Source organism: Physcomitrium patens, chromosome 25 (assembly GCF_059467195.1).
Source record: "Physcomitrium patens ecotype Gransden chromosome 25, ASM5946719v1, whole genome shotgun sequence".
Lineage (NCBI taxonomy): Eukaryota > Viridiplantae > Streptophyta > Bryopsida > Funariales > Funariaceae > Physcomitrium > Physcomitrium patens.
The window spans coordinates 376,335-397,366 of NC_143434.1; the positions used below are offsets into that span (position 1 = coordinate 376,335).

Here is a 21,032-nt window from a genome sequence, read left to right on the forward strand (position 1 = left end):
GTCATTGGTAAAGCTAAATGTTGAAACGTCTCTGGTAGACGTGGACAAGCGAACGATTTAAAAGCACTCTCTTATCCTCTATCTCGTGTCAATTGTTTACGATTGGATACACGATGTGGGCAGACCATCCCGCTTCAAGTAACTGCTCGGTTTGTAACACGTCAATACGGTGAGCTGTACGCCATGTTTTAGGGCGGCCTTCGCTGCAATAGAATTCCAATTTCAGGCCACGTAAGACAGTAAGATTCTTGTGTCCAGAAGAAAAAATCCACGGGGAACTACCATTTACTGAAGTATGAGGAGGGTACCCATTGTATAAAATCCTCCGGGCAACTTCAGAATCTAACATCAGTATTAACGGTTGAGACCGTATTATAGAACTCTAATTGTAATTTTATAGCGCGACGAATCTCTTCCTGTGATACCAGCAAACATGTACTCTACAATGAGCTTTTTCCAGAAAGATGTTGCGTAAGGACGCAGTTGGAGTCTCAAAGGGCATCTCAATTTTCACTCAGAAAATGACGAGTTTTCAGATTCAAGTTGTTATATGCCGAAAATCTTACTCATCCATCAGATTCACTTTTGCCAAATATCTTCTACCAGGTCATGTCCTTCAGTGTGCAGGCCTCAGCAGGGCCTCTCAGATTCTTGAGAACCCGCAGCACTTCGGGCACTATTCGGAATCTAGTCCCTGCCACCTCAATCGAACACGCGTGGTCCGCTATGTAGCAATTGGGGTACTCGTCTTAGTTTCTGAAAGAGAACTGCTGAATGAGCAGATTGGACGCTTGAGATTCCTGTGCATATTTTCTCTCCTGTAAAATGCGTAGATTCGACTGGAAATTTGTCCCATGATTTTCAATGCAACGTAATTCTCAACCGGAGGCCCGCGGTGGCCTTTCTACATTCCAAGATCTATAAAACCTCACAAGTCACCACAGAACTTTTCCAACACGAATGTCGTTCATGAGGGAAGAGCCGTTAATGATGGGAGAAGTTCTATTCCCCTGCACAGGGTCGTCCGTCATGATCAATGCTTTCCCGGCACAGCATGCCTTGGCACCCCTGGACAACTTACAGAGCAGCTTGGGTGACCACTGCAGCTTGAGAGACTGCAGGTAAATGCCCTCCTTCATCACCTTCACCACGCACTTGGATGGCGAAGGCGGGACACCGCATGCGCTGAATGTGCATTCGGCTGCAAAGATTACTGCCTGTTCAGCAATTTATCCTTGCAGCCTCAAATTGTCGAGTTTCAGAGAGAGAAACCCTGCCCTCTCTTCAGCTTCTCGAGGATCTCCCTGTTCTCCTGCAAGTGGGTGGAGTGTAACACATTCGAACCCTCCACATTCTTTCGATCTAATATCACTCTTCCGGATGCCCCCATAGTTTCTTTGCATGGCTAACAATTCTTAAATTAGAGTTTTCTTTGCTCGTCGTTGCTTGTTGCTTTAAAGCGGTATTGTAGACGTTGGCAATCAGCACATCGTGGGTGATGTCAAAATGCTGTGAAAGCAGGTCCATTTGGTGGTTGAACCTCTGGTGTGTGCGTGGCATGGTGAACTGCAGAAAACGTGTCATGGATCAAATATTTCTGCAGATAGTTGTAAATGCGCCACGAAGGTAAGGACGATCATGGCAAGTGAAGCGCAGCGCGTGTTGTATGTCGAACTGCCTCAGTGATGAGGTTAATATCAATATTTGAAAGATGGTGCACCAAAAGGGATCTTACATGCACCTGTTCAACTTTGCAGATAAAACCTCGCCATTGACCATTATCTGTCTCAAAGCCTCAGAAGAAAAGCATGTGTAAAAATGAAGTTCTTGAGGAGGCACCTGCAGAAAAGTTGCACCACCCTCGTGTCTCAGCACCTGATGACAGCGTATCACTGGCAACAACACCCGAGTTAATGCAATCGAACAAAACTCTACGTTATGGCACTCTTTTCACCAATACAAAAAGGAGTACAACAGTTAGTCAGTCCACTCAATAAAGAGCTTCTGGCCAAGATTTACGAATCCATGGATTTGCAAACTCAACTTTCGAACTACGTTTCTACTTGATAATAGACTTTTAGGTTCCAGTTCCATAAGTTATATCACGAGATCTCACGCTAGAAGTGCTGAGGCGTGAAACAACCAGCTAACTTGCATTCACTGCTTCAATGGGTACCTTCCGTGAACAATCGAATAAGTTAGAGGTAGGCATGGAACCACCAGGCAAGGGCTTCAGCTTCTCTAACTTAGTATTGACAAGATTGAACGAAAAAATGCACATGAATAGATGTGACGAAGTCCTCAAACAGAACTGGTGGCGAAACCAACCGATGCAAAGTTGGTGCTTCACTAGTGAGATTTGCTGGGCATAGACTTCATGAGTGCGAATTGCAAGATCCAAGTATTGACGCGAAACCTAATCTCCGCCAAGCATGTCTAGTTAAATTCACCTAATTCTAAAGTTGTATCAAAATTTGATCCGCAATTGTGCAGCCTTCAAACCTTAAAGGACTGAAGTTACTGGGACGACTATCGATCAAGCCGAATGAGATGCTTGTGAAATTCTCTATCTTGTAAACTTCTAAATATTATCGACATGTCCATGGTTTCTCAAAAAGTGGATTAAAAAAGATGAGCATGCCGCTTGGATTGCGAATCCAAACCCTCTCTCAGGAGCAAGTTCTCATGATGTGAGGTTGCCATCAGAGAACTAAACATACGCATCTGCAGTTGGAAGCATAGCGACGCATATTTCAAAATTAGTGCGTTGAAAAAAAAGGAAGAGGCTAGATTATACAGAAGGGCATCATTCCGGCCACGCTCCCAAACACAAAAGAGTTTGCTGGTTCCCACATCTTCCACTAATTGATCTGCTTCAACGTACTCTTTTCTTCCAGCTTGAACAAACTCTCCCCTAGTGTCTCCCTCAGAACTAGACATGCCTCACAGCAGGTGTTGCAATCTTGATCTAAACTCAAATTTTACTCAATCTCAGATGTTGGTGCCGATCCAACATCGGAAACAGGGAAGACTATCTTGAATCCAAGTCTGCAATAAGGAGAGAACATTAAGGCAAGCCAATGAAACAAGCTTCCGACACAATCGATGAAATGCTCTGCTCTCACAATCCCGACTCTTCCTGGCGAACGATAGAACTCGACTAGTTTACACCGGACGGCACGGCAGTAATAAATTATCGATGTGCCGCTGACACCCCATATGATCCGAAATAGATGATGAATTCCGAGAAGCGGAATAACAGAGTGTTGGATTGTGGAGCGACACCGCCACAATACACGACAATGAAATACAACACTGTTTGCCTCAACCTCAATTTCTACAGTCGCGGAGCTGGGTTGTCAATATCATTCGGATTGACAGCAAATATCCTAATTTCTTACGTGATGGGATAAATCATAGGTGACTTGACAAAGAATGCTCAAGCTGGCATGCCATAATCTTGGAATTAGTTATTTCACAGAGTTTTAGGGCTACCAGATTACTCTTGCTCCAGTCAGTGCACATGATCTAAGCTCAGGGGCTCGTACTATTCATTTTGAGTTACGGAGCGTTACTATGTGGAGAGCTGCTTGATACAATTGAGAGGTAGGTGCTGGTTTGCCTATTTGATTTTTGAATTTTTATAATTTTCAGTAAATGACGTATGTTTTGGGTAGGATCTGTATGTGGAGAGGAGGACGAAACCCAGTATTAGGGCTCCGCTACAGCTAGGGTATTGGTCGTGTTAAGTCTCCTTTTGGGTGAAGAAGGCGATACAGGTGAGAATCATCCTAATGCTTCATATCCTTGGACTTCTCAAATTGCTACTGCACGTGCTGAAGTAGCCCTCAGCACCTTGGATTGCAATGGTTTCATTCGGACAGCTACTCGTAAGCTTGACCACATACTCACAAAACCAAAGTGGCATCTGATGCAGAATGAGCATGCAATAGGGCATTGAGTTGAGGGACTAAAATACTCAGTACATGATCTCCAGGAGCGTTGTACTCGACCGTAATCATAATTGACACCCTGATCATTCTTAAAACTTCTCGATTCTGGACTGATCTGCTGTTTTAGATCCATCACCTGAAACATAGCTTAATTTCACAAGTCCCACTCCTCAAGTTCGTCATTGCACATCTGAATGTGTCGTAATCAGTCATTCTGTTTGTTTGCTTGCCGTTTTTTTAAATTTGTTCTAATTTTTTTGGTTTAGCATCGATCAGGCAAGATTAGGGATTTCACAGCTGAGGAATGTGCCGTTCTCTTTGCGCTGAAACTTGGAGATTGGGTTTTTCATCGCGATATGTAAATATCAATGTCAGTGGAATCAAACTCGGGGCTGCTGCTGTCAGGTGCCCTGGCGTTCTCCCGAAACGAATGATTTAATTCGTTTCTCTGCACGAAGTTCAGAGTTAACGTGCTTAGCCGACTTCAACTTTATGATGTGGCCGAGGTGATCAAGCACATTTCTACCCTCCTATGTGCAGTGCCGAATCTTGGGTTCAAAGTAGCATGAATGGTCAATGAGAAGCATGTATATATAGTTATTGGTTTTGGTAAAATTTCTCAATATCAGTGGGATGCACACTTTTGCTCTTTTGCAGAGAATTACTGTTGATCATATGATATCAGATTCTTGTGGTGAGTACGGCATCGAAAACTAAGAGAGCAGGAAACGACACCAGTTCAAATGGTGTGAATAATTTGTATAAATGGTAATTTTTATGGGACCGAAGAATATCTACAAATTTGTGAAGGCATGCTGAGACCCACGCACTTGATATCGTTCTGGCCACGAGGTTGGTAACGCACAGCAGCCTCTTCATTGCCGCACTCAAATTGCCTCTGTGTGATTGTTTGTCTGAGACGTCCTGGTGACTTACATTGACGAATCAGAAGATGACGTGCATTGGACTTTCTCGGAAGAGATCATGTAAATAAGTTATTTGTTTACATCACAATACTTAGTTTCTTCACTTTCCTTGGACATGCACAGCTCTGAACCATAGCTCATGAAATCCAACTTATCAGAGGTATTTTATTTCTTTGTTTTAGATGCAAGTAAGTGGGTGCATATGTAGAGTTTCAACCAATGTTCTCGGTAAATCTCAACATCTGAATGGGACGATAGGCTGTAGGGTTTCTGCTGTTGGTTTTAATAAATGTGATTATCGTGTTTTCGAAGTTGTACTTGGCAGACGAGCCCCAGCATTGTGTACGGCTTTTGGAAGGTAGGGTCCTTTTCTTGTCCTTTTCATTGAAATCCTTACTTCCACTACCTAAACTTCAGAGTCCTGGAGTTGAGAATTATCAACAGTATGATTCTCAATACATGTGGCACGCAACACGTACAGGATATGTTGGATTGTCAAGTCACTCAAGTGCATTTCATATACCATCAAATTCTGCTTACGAGTTATTTCTGAAATGAATTCAGTGAAGGAGCATAATGATGCGCATTGTGCAAACAGCCAGTGGGTTTGCATTGGCATTCTGCTTACTGTCCGTCGAAATTAGCTCATCACGTAAATTCCTGCCTGTCTCTTCATGACTGTTCAGCGGAAAGGAATTGTCTTCATGAGTTGAAGGTAAGGAGAGCAATTACACTTATAGATATATATTTTCAATATTCCGTTTCAGGTGACGCAGCATGTTCTTACACTAATCCAGAATCGCAACTGCAAGTGTTGGGAAACTTGAATTCTCGTCGCGCAGAATAAATGCCTTGTGCACATTCAAGCGGAGGTCTCACCTATCATGTCGGCCAAGGGTGAAAAAGCCCATATCCTTCGCAACAAGTAAAATACTTTCTCCCTGTACGATGTGTGTTGAAGTTGACTTGAATCCACTAGGAGGTTCTAGTGTTGAATGGTCTAACAGATGTCTCAGCCCCTACTTTGTTGCGGCCCACCAATTTGGAACACAGGAAGAATCGGTGCTGAAGATGGTCCAACTTACTGGAGTGTTTACCACAACATAAAGGACGATGAAGAAGATGAAATTAAATGCTCATCTATTCATAGCATTGTACGATTAGCGATCGACATTAAGATACTACGCCAGCGTGATGTCAGGTGGGGGCATTTAAACCTTAGAGCTAGTTTACAAAGTTTTAAAATTCGAACGCTGCAAATTTGAGCATTGGGTTTACAGCCTCGCCCATTGACACAATGAGTGGGTTACAAGAAATTGAAGGATTTGACGCATTATCTATTCAGAATGGGATGCTTGTTGACTGTTGCTTTGGAATGGATTCTCAACCTTGACCTCGCAGATTTTTCTGTAAACTATAGAGGAGGCTCAAAGTAACGAGGTGTCATCGTGAACTACAAATGTACTACCAAATGTTTTTAAGTCAGGCGAATGCGTGATGCTTAAGGCTCTTCTTACGATCACTCCGATTGCAGCTGTTACTTATCAAAAGCAATTGGCAATCTCCGTTCTAAAACTTTCTTTCTTTCCCCCTCACTCTCTCACTCTCTATCTTGTTTGTTTGATTTGATTTGATTTGTTTTTGTTTTTGTTTGTTTGTTTGTTTTGTTTTGTTTTGTTTTTTCTTTTGTTTTGTTTTTTGGTGCAGCGATGCTGCAGTTGATGATTATCCATTCACGTCAAGTCATCTCAAATTAAAATCAGTAATAACGGTAATTCTGGAAGGTGAGGTATTTCAGCTGAGTTCGGGGAGTGGTGGTGAATCGCAGCCGTACTGCTTCTTCGGAAACAATCCTGAAGGATCCGGAATGTGGGCCAGAGAAAGGAAAAGGAATCCGACGAGGGTGCGCCTCGTGGAAGACCCAAATCTGAGAGGGGGCAAGGCGAGGCCGGAGAGGGTGTTGTACGAACTCGTTTTCTCCTTGACTCTGATTAAGCAGGGTTGGGAGCTCAAATCCTGCCAATCTAGCTTGTAAACAGAAGTTAATTTATTATTGCTTATTATTGTGGGAAACGACAATGCCCACAATGGCGCGGGCTGTAGATGCTCTGGCCATGAAGGCTCTGTCGCCTCTCTCCTCAGGGTTCCTACGACCCACCACTTCCTGTTGCAACTTATTATGTTTTTAATTTTTTACCCTTAGTATTAGCAGTTCTCTGAAGCACTCTAGTTGCCTTTCTAAATATGGATTGAGAGCGTATATAATAACCATCGCCTCCGCACGCATGGCCAGGGCTTGGCCGGAGGTCTACATCCCTCGGACACAATCTACTTTTTCTGCAGCCTTTTTGGCCTGCATGCGGTCTTGGAACGAGTGCGTGAGTTGCATGTCTTTAGAGGACACCGTAGCACTCGCTCAACGCGTGCAGCAGAGGAAAAAAAAAAAAAAAAAAAAAAAAAAAATCGTGGTTGGGTAGGTGATCAGGTTTCTGCTAACTTTGCTCCCGGAAAGGGACTTCGTTGCGTCCATATCAAGCCGTGTATGCTTGGCTGAGGATGTGCGCCGTTCAGATAAATGACATGCGTTGCAACAGTCCCTTTTTATCGGATGCTGCAGTGGTGGAGATAGAAATTTATAACCAGGATTCTTTAGACATTAAATCTTGACGTGAACCTCCAACATTTCCCTTCAAATCCACTTTCAACCGCGTCAATTTAAATGCCAGCTTTATTGCCCCATGTCTACATTCGCTGCAAGCAGCATGCCATGCTCGGGTTGGACGACATTGCGGCAAGTCTAGGAATGCGGCTGCTTCGGGCGAAATCACCAGCGTCAGCGCCCAAAAAAGCCTATATTACTACCTGTGCATGTCGCTACCATCGAATTGCAGTGGCACTCAATGAAGCAACGAGTCGCGAAGCAGCTGAAGGTGAAGGATCGAATTCACTAACCCTGGTGATCCGGCCAGAGACTTGCCAACGCTCAGTTCAACCCGTCACCCAAACCTCCCTCAAGGATCCGGGCAAGCTTCTAGTAAGAATCTTGCTTCACTGTACGAAGGAAATAATGGTAGAATCCGTGTCGATTCGGTACCAAGGTTAAAAATGGCGTCAATTCTACTTCACACCGATATTATCCAAAATAGACTCCTTTGCAGTGGAAGAACAAAGAATTTTCTCTCCCCACTCGTTTTTTGGCGCTGCAAGCAGAATATCATCGCCGGAACGCGGAAGAGGCGTGTCACTGTAGGAAACGCCACACACATGCACAGAATGAGAATGACCATTTGACAGATATTGCTGCCGAGAACCTGGCCCTCCCCCTCAGACTTCCACTATTTTACTCATGCTTCGGCGCCACATTGTAACCCCCCTTTGCTGAAGCTGCAACATTGGTGTTGTGTCGACACCTAGGATTTTTGCAGGCAATCGATATTTCCAGATGGTTCCTTGAGCACATACTGAAGCTCCTTATAGTAAGTCAAGGATGGACGGGCTGCAAATCAGGCTATTGTTAGCGCCTCCCTTCCGTTAATTTTTCTACTGTGCCGACAGAAGGGCATTCGTCCCAGTGGCCATCAAATCCGGATGACAAAGTGAGTTAAATTTGGGTGCAAAGACGGACATCATTTCTTCAATTTTTTATATTTTTTTATAATTTCTTATCAAAGCACTCAACGAAAACAGTTCAGAATTGTGTCGCTGAGAAAGAACGTGAGAGAGAGAGGGAGGAAGTCACAGCGGGAAGCCCAGGCTCCAGTCCCTTCTAAAATCCCTGTTGCATTGTTTATTATGCATGAAGCTGCCCCGGAATTGAATGGGAGTCAATGCGAACCAATCCAGGGGGCATTGACAAGCGCTCACACAGAAAAGGGGCATTCAGTTGCAAGAGTTGCACAATATGCAGGTGCAGACACTACAAGGCCATGATCTGGAAGCCACGGAGATGGATCTTTATGAAGGGTCTGCTACGATCCTCTTTACCAGTATCGTGGCACACACACACTTACACACACACACTTACACACACACATACACATGGTGATAGGCAGGAACGCCGTCGATGATGATAGTGATTCACACCCCCCCCCCCCATTAATGCTGTTCTTCATTAAGAATGGTGTTGACCTTTCTTGTCTCCCTTTGCTTGCTTGCTCGCCGCTTTGCATGCAATTCTACTTTCATCTCACCAAACCCCCCAGACCCTCCCCCATGTGTGCATTCCTTCCTGTCTACTTGCTTTCTTTGGAGCACTCCTCGCTGCTTTGCTTTGCTTTTGCTTTTCTTGCTCCATTTTGTTGTCCTGCAAGGAAATCACTGTCACAACAAAATCAAAATCAGTTCACACATGGAGATGAACCCATTTCAGTAACTGGGTGGTGATGGTTTCTGAGCCTGCTTTGTGGAAAATTGCATTCACTGCATACATGAGATATCTCACAATCAAGTTAGTTTCGTAAGTCTTGGAGAATGTTGAACTTGCCGTATATAAATATATGGAGAGAAAGCCTCGTTCCTATCTTAATACCATTAGAGCTTTGTATGTTAATTTTAGAGGGATAGTGATTTTGCCTATGCCCACAATTACTTTGTTTTGACTATGTTTTGTATTGGGGCCACCAAATTGTAATATTATATATTTTTTCTTGTCTAAAATAATAATACATACTTACATAACTGATGTTGATTATATATATATATATATATATATACTTTTTAAATAAAAAATAGTACATATGTAGTAAATTGAAATGCTTTCAACTATTCTCTTGTGTATGTCTTTAAAATTATTTATATTTGAGGTCCTAGATTGAGTTCACCTTACTATCACATAAAACTATATTAGGGGTAGTGGTTAGATTTAGTGTTTGATTAATTTTCCACATTGATAAATTGAATGTAGTATGTGAAGATAATGCTATTAAGAGTATGGATCTAGAATAAAATAAAATAAAATAAAATGAGTGTATTTCACTAAAACAAGAAGTACATTAGCTATGGAAGAAGATCAAGAATGTATTTAAGTAATAATATAAAGTTCCAAATTTAAGAAACTTTTGTTCTAGTTAATAAAACTTAAATGGGCTTTAATAGTACGTTTAATTACATATTTAGTAATTTTATATGCTTAATCCAAAGTGTTAGAAGAAAACGACTATTTTTATTTTAGGCAATAAATTTATTTTAAAAAAATTCAAAATATTATTTGATATCTAGTTATTTAATATTGTGACCAAAATACAACAATAGATGTCACTCAAAATCATTCCTCAAAAAAGGCTTTGATTTTTCATAATTTAAATTACAAACATTTAGTTGCTTATTAATAGGACAAACAAATAATATTTTATTATATTTACACACATTTTTTCTGCAATCTATTTTAATAGATGTCTAAAGCAATATGTTGACCAAGATATTAGTGAAGTAAAATTTTCTATGATTGTTGAAAATTGAGGGGAATAATGCTAAATTAAAAATTAAAATTATACTAGTCTGTGTGTGTATATATATATATATATATATATATATATACCCACACACACACAGAATAGTGTTACAAAGAATCGATTGTAAAGTTGAACAGGAGTAAAAATTGATTAAAATTCTCTGGTCTTAAAAGACTCTTAAATCCAATAAAACAGTTTTTACTCACAAAGCAAGTTTTTTGGTAAAAGTATCAAACAATATTCAAAATGAAAGAGTAGATTGTTTAAAACACCATATTTAAAGTCAATAAAAATCATAAATATTGTTTTAGAAGAAAAAAAAAACAAGAAACATGCAGTTGCCATTGCAATGTTAAACCAAAATAAGGAGGGAAACATTAGTAGTAATTGAAAAGAGAGTGATATTATTTTGCAACTATATGGTATTAAGTTAAAAGTGGGGACAAGAGGAAGCTCACACACTGTGCAATAATATGGTATTAATTTAGGAGTAGGGGGGCAAGGGGAAGTTCACAAAATGTGTAACACATGGTGGTTGGTTCCCAAATTAGCCTCACTTTTCCTGTGCCATGTTTAGTCATATACTTCTGATTTGTGTAGTATGTTAAGAAAAACCCTATTTTTGTTGTTGGTTACTACCAATATCACATGCGATGTTTCACAGTTATTATGAGCCAATCTTCATCAAATTTACAGTATAGTTATGATTATTATGATTATTGTTAACTATGAGAAGTAGAAGAAGGAGGAGGATTTGGGGTTTGGGTGGAAATTGGTACCTAACCATGAGTCACTTATGTGGACTGTTCCTGTTCCTTTGCTGTGTAATATATTATATACTCCAATTGATATTGGTAATTATGTCCTAATTGACATGTGTGCAAAAGGGATCCATCATTGGCCACTCCCTCTAAACAATGTTAGCAATTGTACATCATGTTTCTAAATTTGTTACATTGGGGCCTACCTTGAATACCTTGGTAGTTGGCTAAACCAAAGTGAGACATGCTTATTCCAATATTGGTGCAAGCTGTGGGTGCATTTATGAGGAAACTTCATATTTGGAGACGCAATGTTTATTGATACCAACGTGCCTCTCATGTGGGAAGAAACCACAAAAATCCATCTTTAGTTCACAAATTGTCACAGTGTGTTTGGACTTGTCTATACTAGGCTGCGGAACTCTCCCTACCCAAGCAAAGAATTTGTAGAAGCTGAATACTCAAATGTTCAATCACCATCACTATCTATTTACCATTAGCATGTATGAAAACATCATAGAAGAAGCAAAGTGAAGCTAAATGTATTGAACCAATAAATCTCTATGACTCCCTCTTTCCATAACCTCCATCACATACGTGTCTGTATGAGGAGATCTTAAAGGAGTGCTAGCAACAGTTGGTTTCAACTTGTAGAAAGCCTTTAGGGGGAAGTCAAAATGAACTGTGTAGTTGTTGATAATGAGGAAAACATCCCAAAAATATATCCCTGTTATGATTCTCAGTTGTGCATTTGATGAGTCTGGTAACAAACAAGTAATCATTTGTTTCATGATATTTATTTATTTCAATGTTTTGAAATTTCAAGATTTCATGCATGTAACAGATGTCTTTTTAGCTAGAACCATTGATAATTTCAGCTCTAACATGATTTCAACTAATTAAAGACATCATTGAGACTTTAACCTGCATCTCCCAAGCTGTAGATGGAGGATGCAATACATTGCTTTTTTGGTTCATATTTTGTGAACTACTGAGAAGTACAGCTCCAGAGAAGATTTTATTTTATTTTATTTTATTTTTTTCATCCCATGACAATATTTATTATCTTTCAAAGCATTAACAGATAGCACACGTCCTTGTTTTTAGTATATATATATATATATAGATATAGATATAACCCTTTCTACCTTGTTTGATATATCTCATTAGCACTGTTTGAATTAACTTTACTAACTAAAAACAGATTATTATTTTTTCACTACCCAATCGTAATTTCTTAAGTTTAAAAGTATTAGATCTTTGTGTAGTTTGAGGTGGGCAAAGAAACATGGTCTCATGATTTGTTCCACTAAGGTACATGGATGACATGGGACACCAATCCTGCCCAGGCCAGCCACCTGTCTTCTTCTTCTTCTCCTTTTTACAAGTGATGAGGTTGGAGCCCAAGCAGTGGCAATTTAGTGGGTTAATATTGGAGGGCCACACTAGAATCCATAAATAGTAATATGGATGTGAACATGTACTGAATCAGGTGTCAGAATGGTGCAGCACACAAATGAAGAAAATAAATATCATGAGGAGCCACAAGTTTACATCACAAGGTGGTGCTGTCTCATCACACCACCAGGAGTCAGAGAAGGAGAGAAAGACAGAGCTTGCTTCCTTCCTTTTCATGATCCTGTCATTGATGCTTTGCTCTGTACAACAACAATAACATCAATGTTAATAACCACTAATAAGGTTCATTAATATGGTCAGCCCTATGAAAATGAAAATAAAAACTATCCTTATTGATGCAGATCAAGTATTTTTGTCTTGAAAGAAAATTTCTAATCACTGTGGGTAGCAGAAGAACATATCCAGTCCTCATCTCTCCCCAACACCAAACAGGTCACTGTATGATCCATCCACAAACATAGAATGACACATCACCATGTGATTGGGATTGTAGGGACTGTGCAATTATGCATAATGTTATGATATCTAAATGTCAAGAAACAGATGTTGTTCACCACCTTTGAATTAAGAAGAATGTGGGGAGTAGCTCACAATTTGGGCTTGGGTTGTAGCTGAAGCCATGCTTGATTGAGAGCCACAATTGTTCTCCCATCCCCCCTAACACTGCATATCCATATCCCCCCATTGTATTGACAATACTATTGGTTGTTAATCTCTCCCCACCCCACTCTTGCCCTTGCCCTGCCCTATTTTTCCAGTGGGTTTCATGCTAACTTGTAGTGTTCTGGACAAAAGAAGTGGGGAAGGGAAGGAAACTGCACCACAGGCAGGGGACAGCTCTGGACAAGTAGGGCAGAGGGGGGGGGGGCTATGACAAAGAGTACAATCACAGAGAGACAGGGAATGGGACAGAATGATTCCACAGGAGTTTGTCCCACATGGTAGCATGTTGTAGAGGAGGGTGAGAGGGAGGACAAGGAAGGAGGATGAGGATATACATAGATAGATAGAGACATAGACATACATACATAGAATAGATACAAACATAGATAGATAAATAAATGAATTGGGCAGGAGAGATGCTGCTGCCTTTTGCCCACTGAAGTGACTGAGAAACCCCCTAAACCCCAAAGTGGGGAAGGGGGATGGAAGCAAGGAGGGAATGTAATATTATCTACCAACACATATATGGACCTACCTACTCTCATTCCCCACTTTTCACAAGCTCACTCTCCCTCCCTCACAAACACACACATACACACATTCTCTCTCTCTCTCTCTCTCTGTATGACTGTGTTTGTGTGTGTGTCACTGGAGCAGGCCACAACTAAAGAAAGCCCTTCACTACACCCATGCCCATGGCCCATTGCCCTGCTGTATTTGTAAGTGGAAGCCTCATGCCACTCCACAGGAGCTTCCACTACAGAAGCACCCTCTCTTCCTGGATGCTTCTCCCCAAGAGTGACTTTAGTCTACATGATTAACTTGTTTCGTAAAATTTTTTTTCCCCCTTCTTCTTCTTACCTGTTCCGTTTCTTTTCCAAACGAAGGAGGAAAGGACAAGACGAAGTTGCGGGGTAGGGAGGGCTCATTGGCTACAGCGAATGAGAAGTGGAGAAACAACTTGGCCAAGTTCAGAATGGATGAGGGGCACCGACGTTATGAGCCACTAGTGCAGGACAGTGTGGAGCAAGGGGAGGGAGGGAGTGAGGAAAAAGGAGAGGAACACTAGTCCCGGATCCCTCCCTTCCTCCCTCCCTCCGCTATTCCATTGAGCGTGATGGACGCCAGTTGTGGAAGCATTGCTGCTAGTTCCATCAATTCTACTTACTGCGACACAAAGGTTACATGTACCGCGGCTCAGCATGCAATGCGGTTATTATTTGTGTAATAGATTTAAAAGTCCACACCCGCCCTCCCCGGCATGAGTAACTGCGGTGAATATTTCTATGTACAGTTTGCAGAATTGAATGGAATTTGGAAGCAGGCCGAGGATCAGTTCATCTCCCAGGTTCAAAAAAATTGTGGTTGTCCAACCGGGCAGGGGCCTCGGTTGTCCTCGTGCACTCCACTGGAATCTAGTTGAGACTGATGATTGGTACATATTGCCTGCTCCAGGTACAACAGTTTTGTGTGTGCATTAAATCACAGATGTTATAGAGATTGTCCAACTGCTTCATCTGAACTGAGCTCTGTAGCTCATCCCTGTCAGTGCTTCCCTAGTTACGAATGCATTAGTATGAATGAATAAAGCAAACGTCTTGTGGTTTCAAGAACGCTTTCAAAATTAAGTAAAGTAAAAATTGAAATATATGGTAAAATTGGTGTGCTTCTGTTCAGTACAATATTTTCTGTCCTGACTCTTCCTTTCTGTCTGTTTGTTTGTTTGTTGGTTTTTTTGAACTTTTGAACCTTTTTTTATAAAAAATAATCTCTCACTAATACCTCCTTCCTAAAATGACGGGTACACATGAGTTGAGGGCGACGAAGTTAAATGTGGATTATCAATTCAGCTTTCTCAATTTCCATTTTTGTTTTCTTTTTAATTTAACTTTCTAATCTTCTAATTTATTGTTATTTTTTAACACCAGTGTGGAGGTATCACTATTGACAATGTTTTGCCATACTCGTCTCAAGATGAAAATGGGGAGGTCAAAGAAAATGTGATGTCACATCTATATGCAGCACGACATGGAAAGTAGATGACTTTTGAAGTGATTTACTGAATCCTGTACAACTACAAGGTTACCCTTTGTCTAATTTATGGTTCCGGGGTGCAATGCCGCCGAGGAGTAACTTTTACATATTATATTTTATACTTTATTCTTAATTTTTAATAATCGGTCTCTTGATGCCCAGGAAGCGGTTACAAACATAGAATTTAGACAAGATGGTGAATATTAACGAAGAATAACGACTGCTGCCTGCAATAGATTTCAACGAGAGTAACACTTTACCTTTCTAGCTTGCTTCGTAGCGTGCACAAATGGTAGAGGTGTGGGAAGATCGTCCCAAGTTAGCGTCGCTCTAAATCCGCCCTGAGGTTCACAATTGGTCTCAGCGATGACAATCGGGGACAACCGCTAGTTCCTTGAAAGTCTTAACTATTGACATTGTGGGATGATGAGATGGTTGATTGAGACAGCACAAGGAAAATGTAGAAAGTTCGTGGGAGTGGACTAATGGGAGATTTTGATGAGCAGGGACGGGATTTAATGCCCAAGTTGGCTAGGGTAGTAAAATTTCTTAAAAGAAAATAGACGGTGAAAAGCAGTGTGGGGAAACAGGGTCCAGCGGAGGGACGCCTGCCTTGAACGCGAAATGGGTTGATGCACGTTCTGGGCACTGGTGGCGCTTGCCTCTCCGACCATCGCCCACCAGGCTTTTTATAGCCGCGCTTGGGCCCAACTTTTTTGCCATCCTACGCAGTTGCGCCCTTCCCTCCCTCCCTCCCCCGCAACCCCCTCGCCCCCGATCCTCTCCCCCATCGCACTGGATCTCTGCTTCGCCTCGGCTTCTGCGCTAATCCACTCCCGCCACTCAGCCTGATGATGCTGCTGCTGTTTTCGTTTTCAACTCACACTTACAATAGCACAGAGCGTGCGAACAGCAAATCGACGATTGCTAAGTTATGTGTGGCTCACAGCTTCGTGAAGTTTAGGAAGGATCAGTTCGCTAGCTAGCTTCAGGATATTCCAAGCTAGACTGTTTCTGTACGAAGTTCGGGGGGGCCTAAAAAGGCTACCTACTAGACAGACCTAGTTCGAGAGGGTTCAAGCAGTGGCGAAGACCAGAAAGTCGTCGGACCGTGGGCCTCAGACATATATGTTGTAGTCCAGAAGCGCTCCGACTGCGTGAATGCTGGTCACTCTTCACATTCGTTCATTTTCGTCCGTGTGCCTGGCAGTCTCTTGATTTGCCGACTGACCAATGGCTCCCCGTGAAGCTGATCGGCTGCTCTAGACAATCTGCTGGAATCAGAAAGTTCGACAGCCTCCTGCGAACCTTTAAGCGTAGTTTGAAAGGACGGTCCACATTGATCAAGTCCAAGTTGGATGTGGTAGAAAGCCGATCGTCCTCTTTGTTTCTGGTCGGCTGAACGTCACCGAAGCCGACCAAAAGTGTATTTGCGACATGCGTCGTCATTACAGCTTCGGCCTTTCACTAATCTGGTTCACGGTGTAGGAAGCTTAGACTCAGGAGCATGGAGGGTTTGTTGCAGAGACTTTTTACTCTGGTGTAATCAGCTAGAGTGTAGAAACTTTTATACCTTGTAAGGCGATGGTTTCGACTGGTTAGCGTGCTTAACCTGGTCGGTCACCATACCACAGTTTAAGAGAGGGAAACAAAGAATATGAACGGTTGAAATTTTAGTGAGACTCTGAACTAGAATTATAATCGGTAACGTGGACAGCTCGATTATATCAACGCAGGATTACACTACCAGCGCGCGCTAGATGTCCTAGGGATGATCTCTCGTTCTGGTCACCAGCTTTCTATCTTGGAGAAAGGCCATCGTTTATGATCACATAGACAGAGTAATGCTGAAGACCCTCAGCGCATCGACTGTCCAAGTAACAACTGGCTCGAGAAGCAAGGACATGTAGTCCCGAGAGTGAAACGGTGAGAACATCAAGCCACACTTTCGACTTAATCTCTGCATCGATGCTTGTTGCTGGCGCTTTGTGTCGTTTGTTATGAGGTCCCTCTGAGCATACTGAGCTTGCATGAGAACGTGTCGGTATCATCAATTGTAAGAGTTGCCGAAGTCCACGTGGTTTTGGGTAACATTCATCAACCCTTAACCCTGCACCTTAATCAATGGTGGATTTGCTTCGTGGGATTGTGTTCACAGAGGAGTATATCATGAATGGCACAGTGAGTCTCGAAAGTTCAGACACTGGAGTTCAAGTACAGCTCTGTGATCCAAGGTTTCCAACTTGAATCTCGTTAATATTAGTGAGGATATATCATCTTCATTGACTGGTTTCACTCTGGTCACGTGCTCCCTGATGAAACTTTGGAGACTACCTGGGTACAAGAGCTGCTTCTAGACAGAGATGTTTTGGTTGGTAGACTTCGGGTTTGATGCCTGACTAACCGCAGAGTAGCTTGTTTATGTGATCACAGATTTTGATGGTGCGGTTTAACTACATGTACCCGGTTCAAGAGCAGCTGGAAGCCATGACGGACCAACACACCCCAAGCATGGATTCGGTCTCGTCGGCCGGAGAGAAGACATCCTCTTGCATCGTCCAGCAGGGAGGAAATGCATCCGAAACTTCAAACTTGTGGGAAGAATGGACACAAGGGTCGAACGGCGACGATTCTGTCTCTACCAGCAACTTCCTCCCCGAACTGAATTCCTCCACCTCCAGTCGTCTCGCATTCCACCAAAGCGACATTCTTTCCACTTGGATCTCAGGCTACCACCCACTCTCGCAAAGCAGCCTGAGTTCCGAATTCAGCCACACCTCCGACCGCGAGAATCACCCCCCAGCATTCATGCAAGAGGGTTTAATCCCCAGTGGTTTAATTCTTGACTCTGATCCTGCTCTCACAGATATTTATACGAGAAGCAGCTCCTCGGACTCTTTGCCATACCCCACGGCTAGGATCATGGACAAAGCATTGACCGATCACGAGCTTGAGTCTGCTGTCCCACTTGCATATGAAAAAGGCTGCGTTCCTCCCCAGGTTCTGCGTAACCTAGGGCCATTGTCACCTTCTTCGCCTCTGGCATTCCAGAATGGACTGCTAAACCCCCTCAGGGACCCTTGGGATTCGTGTCCATCTGCATTGCCATGGTCAAATGTGACCACAGCCAGCCAGACTTACGGTCAAGTGACAACCAGGACTTTCATTCCAGATCACTCTGCAAGTGCAATCGACAAGTTGGAGGCCGTCGCAACGATCACTGCCGGATACGGCGCGTCGAAACCACAACATACTGACGTCTTCATAGAACCCAACGGGACGTTTCAGTCGACTCCGGCAGGGTGGGCACCGCAGTTTTACGATGGATCCGAGGCGACGGGCCTGTTGGTCAAGCCAATGAGGGCCATCGCATCTCTGGGTGAAGCCGGCTGTGGGGAGGCCACTAGTGAATTCTGCACAAAGACCAAGCCAGGACTTCTCAAAGGTGGGGACACAATAACCTCGCCGGTGGGTAGCCTGTTGGGCGATTGCAAAAAAGCTGAGTCAAGTATGAAGCAAGTTTGGCCTGGAAAACACCGTCTTGAACTCGTGGAACTAGTCGATGGTGAAGACACCAAATCAAGTCCCACCCAGCTCAAACGGCCGAAACATTCTGTACGTGTTCTTTGTCCACAAGGACATCATATGATTAACCAGACATGTAGACTTTTATTATCTGAGAGATCTAACCAATTCGTTCTGTTCAATGAGAAATGTTCTGTTCAAAATGCTGAACTGTTTCCATATGCTAACACTTTTTATTTTTTATTGTTTTTACTGCGCAGACGGATTATGCGAATGTCCTGTTGAGCGATCATATTCTGAAAGGAGCGGAGCTGCGGTCCTACTTCCATTCTGGTGATGTTGGTCTAAATGCATCTCAAGCGATGGACATTATTGTAATTGGCCCAGCCTTGAATACTAATGGCAAGCCGCGAGCTAAACGGGGTTCAGCCACCGATCCCCAGAGTGTGTACGCTAGAGTAAGTGAATCCACGGCACCGGCCAATCAGTTAAATTTTCATCACTGAGTTAGGCAGCGAACCCCTAAACTGTTCACGGTTATGATTATACGTTTTTAGTGGCTGAACCCTGACGGAACCCTTCCATGAATCTATTACAGCATAGGCGAGAAAAAATCAACGAACGACTGAAGAATTTACAAAATCTCGTGCCAAATGGAGCCAAGGTTGACATTGTGACCATGCTAGACGAAGCCATACACTACGTCAAATTCTTGCAAACTCAAGTTGAGGTACATCTGATTGAATTACCTAAGTAATAAATCATCCCCTGCACTTACCAAAAGTTGTTGCTGCAGTTTCTCGAATTCTTTTCTGATCCTGATTCGCTGTCTGTTTCAGCTGCTGAAATCCGACGAGTTCTGGATGTTCGCAAATCCACACAACTACAACGGCATAGATATCTCCGATCCCTCTAGCATGCATTCGCCGGAGCTGGAGTCGAATATTTAGGTGTAACAGCCCCACCAGCCCCCACTCATGATTTTATAGGGTCTTTTGCCCTTCCCCCAACAGATTCATGGCTCTCATCAGGTTTAGAGTTACCGATCTGCCCGGTATTGATAGCTTCAGCTCATTTGATTTAATCTGTCAAGTTACCTCTGTGGTGGTCCAATGAGATCTGGCTGAAGCCATCAAAACTGAGATTGTGCAGATTTTGTATAAATTCGTTCACACGATTCACCTCTGCACACATATAAGCTCCATTCGCAGATTCAATTTGGAACTTCAATTGGCAGTTCACCCTATATATGATTTAAAATCTAGTCAGTAAACAGACACCCCCTCCTCCGTAGCCCTCTCGCTCCAAACAATGTCGTTCAACTGCCAGAGAACTCTCTCTTTGGGTTAAGAGGGTGTGTTGAGATTAATGAAAGATAAAAGACCCTCCAATGCAAGTGTATTGGGCATCTCTTCAAAACTTGCAAAACTGAAGTGAAACATTGATGTAATAGAAAAAGAATAATATTTACAATTTTTTTTGTAAAAATTTGGTGACATTTATGGTGACATTGGAATCACAAAAGAAAAACCATTGAAATACATTTTGGTTGATTGTTACTTAGACATAAGAATCGGAGATAAAAAATTTGGACTTTTAAATAAATTTTGATAGCATGCCTATCTCAAGTAAAATTAAAATTTAATATATAATTATGATTGAGATATGATGATAAGATTTTGAATGCTTTTCAAATATTAATTTATAAATTTAGAATATGTATATATATGTATATATTTATTTCTTTAAATAAATATTATTAATTTTATTATTATAAAAAGAAATAGTAGAATGTATATTGTGTCTAGATTAAAGTAGAGATTTAGTAAGAATGTCAACTACATGTCAAAGTGGAAAAATACTCAAGTTGTAAAATCTAAGAATAATTTTTTTTATACTAAAAAATGATATCTGATATCTACATATTTATTTTCTTTATAAAATTTGGAAATCTTACCAAGAAAAGTTACTAATTGATTATGACAAAATAACATGTTTAATAGCTTAATTTTTGTAATTAAGTCCATTAAATAAGAATCAAAGACAAAGTAGTTCTTTTGCTGTTGTATTTTCATTGATAAAAGACATGGCTATAATGTCTTACTTCATGTTTTGCTAAAGCAGTAAATTTTTATTAAACTAGAGAGTAGAAAATGCTGTTGATTATTGTATATAAATACCAAGATAGACAAAAGTTAGTTGTGACCACTTAAGATAAATATTAGTATCTAATTTATATTTATAATTTTAAAAAAAAAATGTATTCAATTTTTTTATATTAAATATTTTGTATTTATTTGG

At 41.7% G+C, this 21,032-nt stretch overlaps 2 protein-coding genes and 1 long non-coding RNA gene across 25 annotated transcripts; 2 read left to right on the top strand and 1 right to left on the bottom strand.

Moving 5' to 3' along the window:
• Positions 1-497: 497 nt before the first annotated feature.
• On the bottom strand, positions 498-3,574 carry LOC149986250 (uncharacterized). Of its 18 annotated transcripts, XR_016501010.1 has the most exons (4): positions 2,329-2,464; positions 2,117-2,176; positions 1,840-1,892; positions 498-1,566 (listed from the first exon to the last, which is right to left on the bottom strand). It is a non-coding gene; the product is annotated as an uncharacterized LOC149986250 (long non-coding RNA). The 18 variants fall into 18 exon arrangements; XR_016501012.1 differs by lacking the exons at positions 2,117-2,176; positions 2,329-2,464 and adding an exon at positions 3,402-3,574; XR_016501011.1 differs by lacking the exons at positions 2,117-2,176; positions 2,329-2,464 and adding an exon at positions 3,402-3,574 and having other exon boundaries at positions 498-1,674.
• LOC112278502 (uncharacterized) lies at positions 3,281-8,919 on the top strand. 4 transcript variants are annotated; one of them, XM_090247696.1, is made up of 9 exons: positions 3,281-3,420; positions 3,678-3,779; positions 3,938-4,459; positions 4,611-5,237; positions 5,444-5,804; positions 5,933-6,080; positions 6,281-6,436; positions 6,708-6,879; positions 7,173-8,919. In XM_090247696.1, the coding sequence occupies exons 7-9, from the start codon at positions 6,377-6,379 to the stop codon at positions 7,259-7,261; spliced, it is 321 nt and encodes a 106-aa protein (XP_090103822.1). In that variant the 5' UTR covers positions 3,281-3,420; positions 3,678-3,779; positions 3,938-4,459; positions 4,611-5,237; positions 5,444-5,804; positions 5,933-6,080; positions 6,281-6,376; the 3' UTR covers positions 7,262-8,919. The 4 variants fall into 4 exon arrangements, 3 of the variants coding, with proteins under 3 accessions (XP_090103822.1, XP_090103823.1, XP_090103824.1); XM_090247697.1 differs by having other exon boundaries at positions 6,300-6,436; XM_090247698.1 differs by lacking the exon at positions 7,173-8,919 and having other exon boundaries at positions 6,708-7,103.
• Positions 8,920-15,943: 7,024 nt separating this feature from the next.
• Positions 15,944-19,943, top strand: LOC112278297 (uncharacterized). 3 transcript variants are annotated; one of them, XM_024511554.3, is made up of 6 exons: positions 15,944-17,132; positions 17,365-17,440; positions 17,640-18,821; positions 18,992-19,189; positions 19,330-19,461; positions 19,571-19,943. In XM_024511554.3, the coding sequence occupies exons 3-6, from the start codon at positions 17,646-17,648 to the stop codon at positions 19,679-19,681; spliced, it is 1,617 nt and encodes a 538-aa protein (XP_024367322.1). In that variant the 5' UTR covers positions 15,944-17,132; positions 17,365-17,440; positions 17,640-17,645; the 3' UTR covers positions 19,682-19,943. The 3 variants fall into 3 exon arrangements, with proteins under 3 accessions (XP_024367322.1, XP_024367325.1, XP_024367324.1); XM_024511556.3 differs by having other exon boundaries at positions 16,992-17,132; positions 17,621-18,821; XM_024511557.3 differs by lacking the exon at positions 17,365-17,440 and having other exon boundaries at positions 16,382-17,132.
• Positions 19,944-21,032: the final 1,089 nt, after the last annotated feature.

What these genes read in the sequence shown, in the direction of transcription:
- LOC112278502 (XM_090247696.1), top strand. Translation starts at nt 6,377, where the DNA reads ATGCTTAAGGCTCTTCTTACGATCACTCCGATTGCAGCTGTTACTTAT. An exon ending in TTACTTATCAAAAGCAATTG is followed by an intron (nt 6,437 to 6,707) that starts GCAATCTCCGTT and finishes GGTGAATCGCAG; the next exon opens with CCGTACTGCTTCTTCGGAAA. An exon ending in CTTGACTCTGATTAAGCAGG is followed by an intron (nt 6,880 to 7,172) that starts GTTGGGAGCTCA and finishes ACGCATGGCCAG; the next exon opens with GGCTTGGCCGGAGGTCTACA.
- LOC112278297 (XM_024511554.3), top strand. Translation starts at nt 17,646, where the DNA reads ATGGTGCGGTTTAACTACATGTACCCGGTTCAAGAGCAGCTGGAAGCC. An exon ending in CCCAGAGTGTGTACGCTAGA is followed by an intron (nt 19,190 to 19,329) that starts GTAAGTGAATCC and finishes AATCTATTACAG; the next exon opens with CATAGGCGAGAAAAAATCAA. An exon ending in TCTTGCAAACTCAAGTTGAG is followed by an intron (nt 19,462 to 19,570) that starts GTACATCTGATT and finishes TGTCTGTTTCAG; the next exon opens with CTGCTGAAATCCGACGAGTT.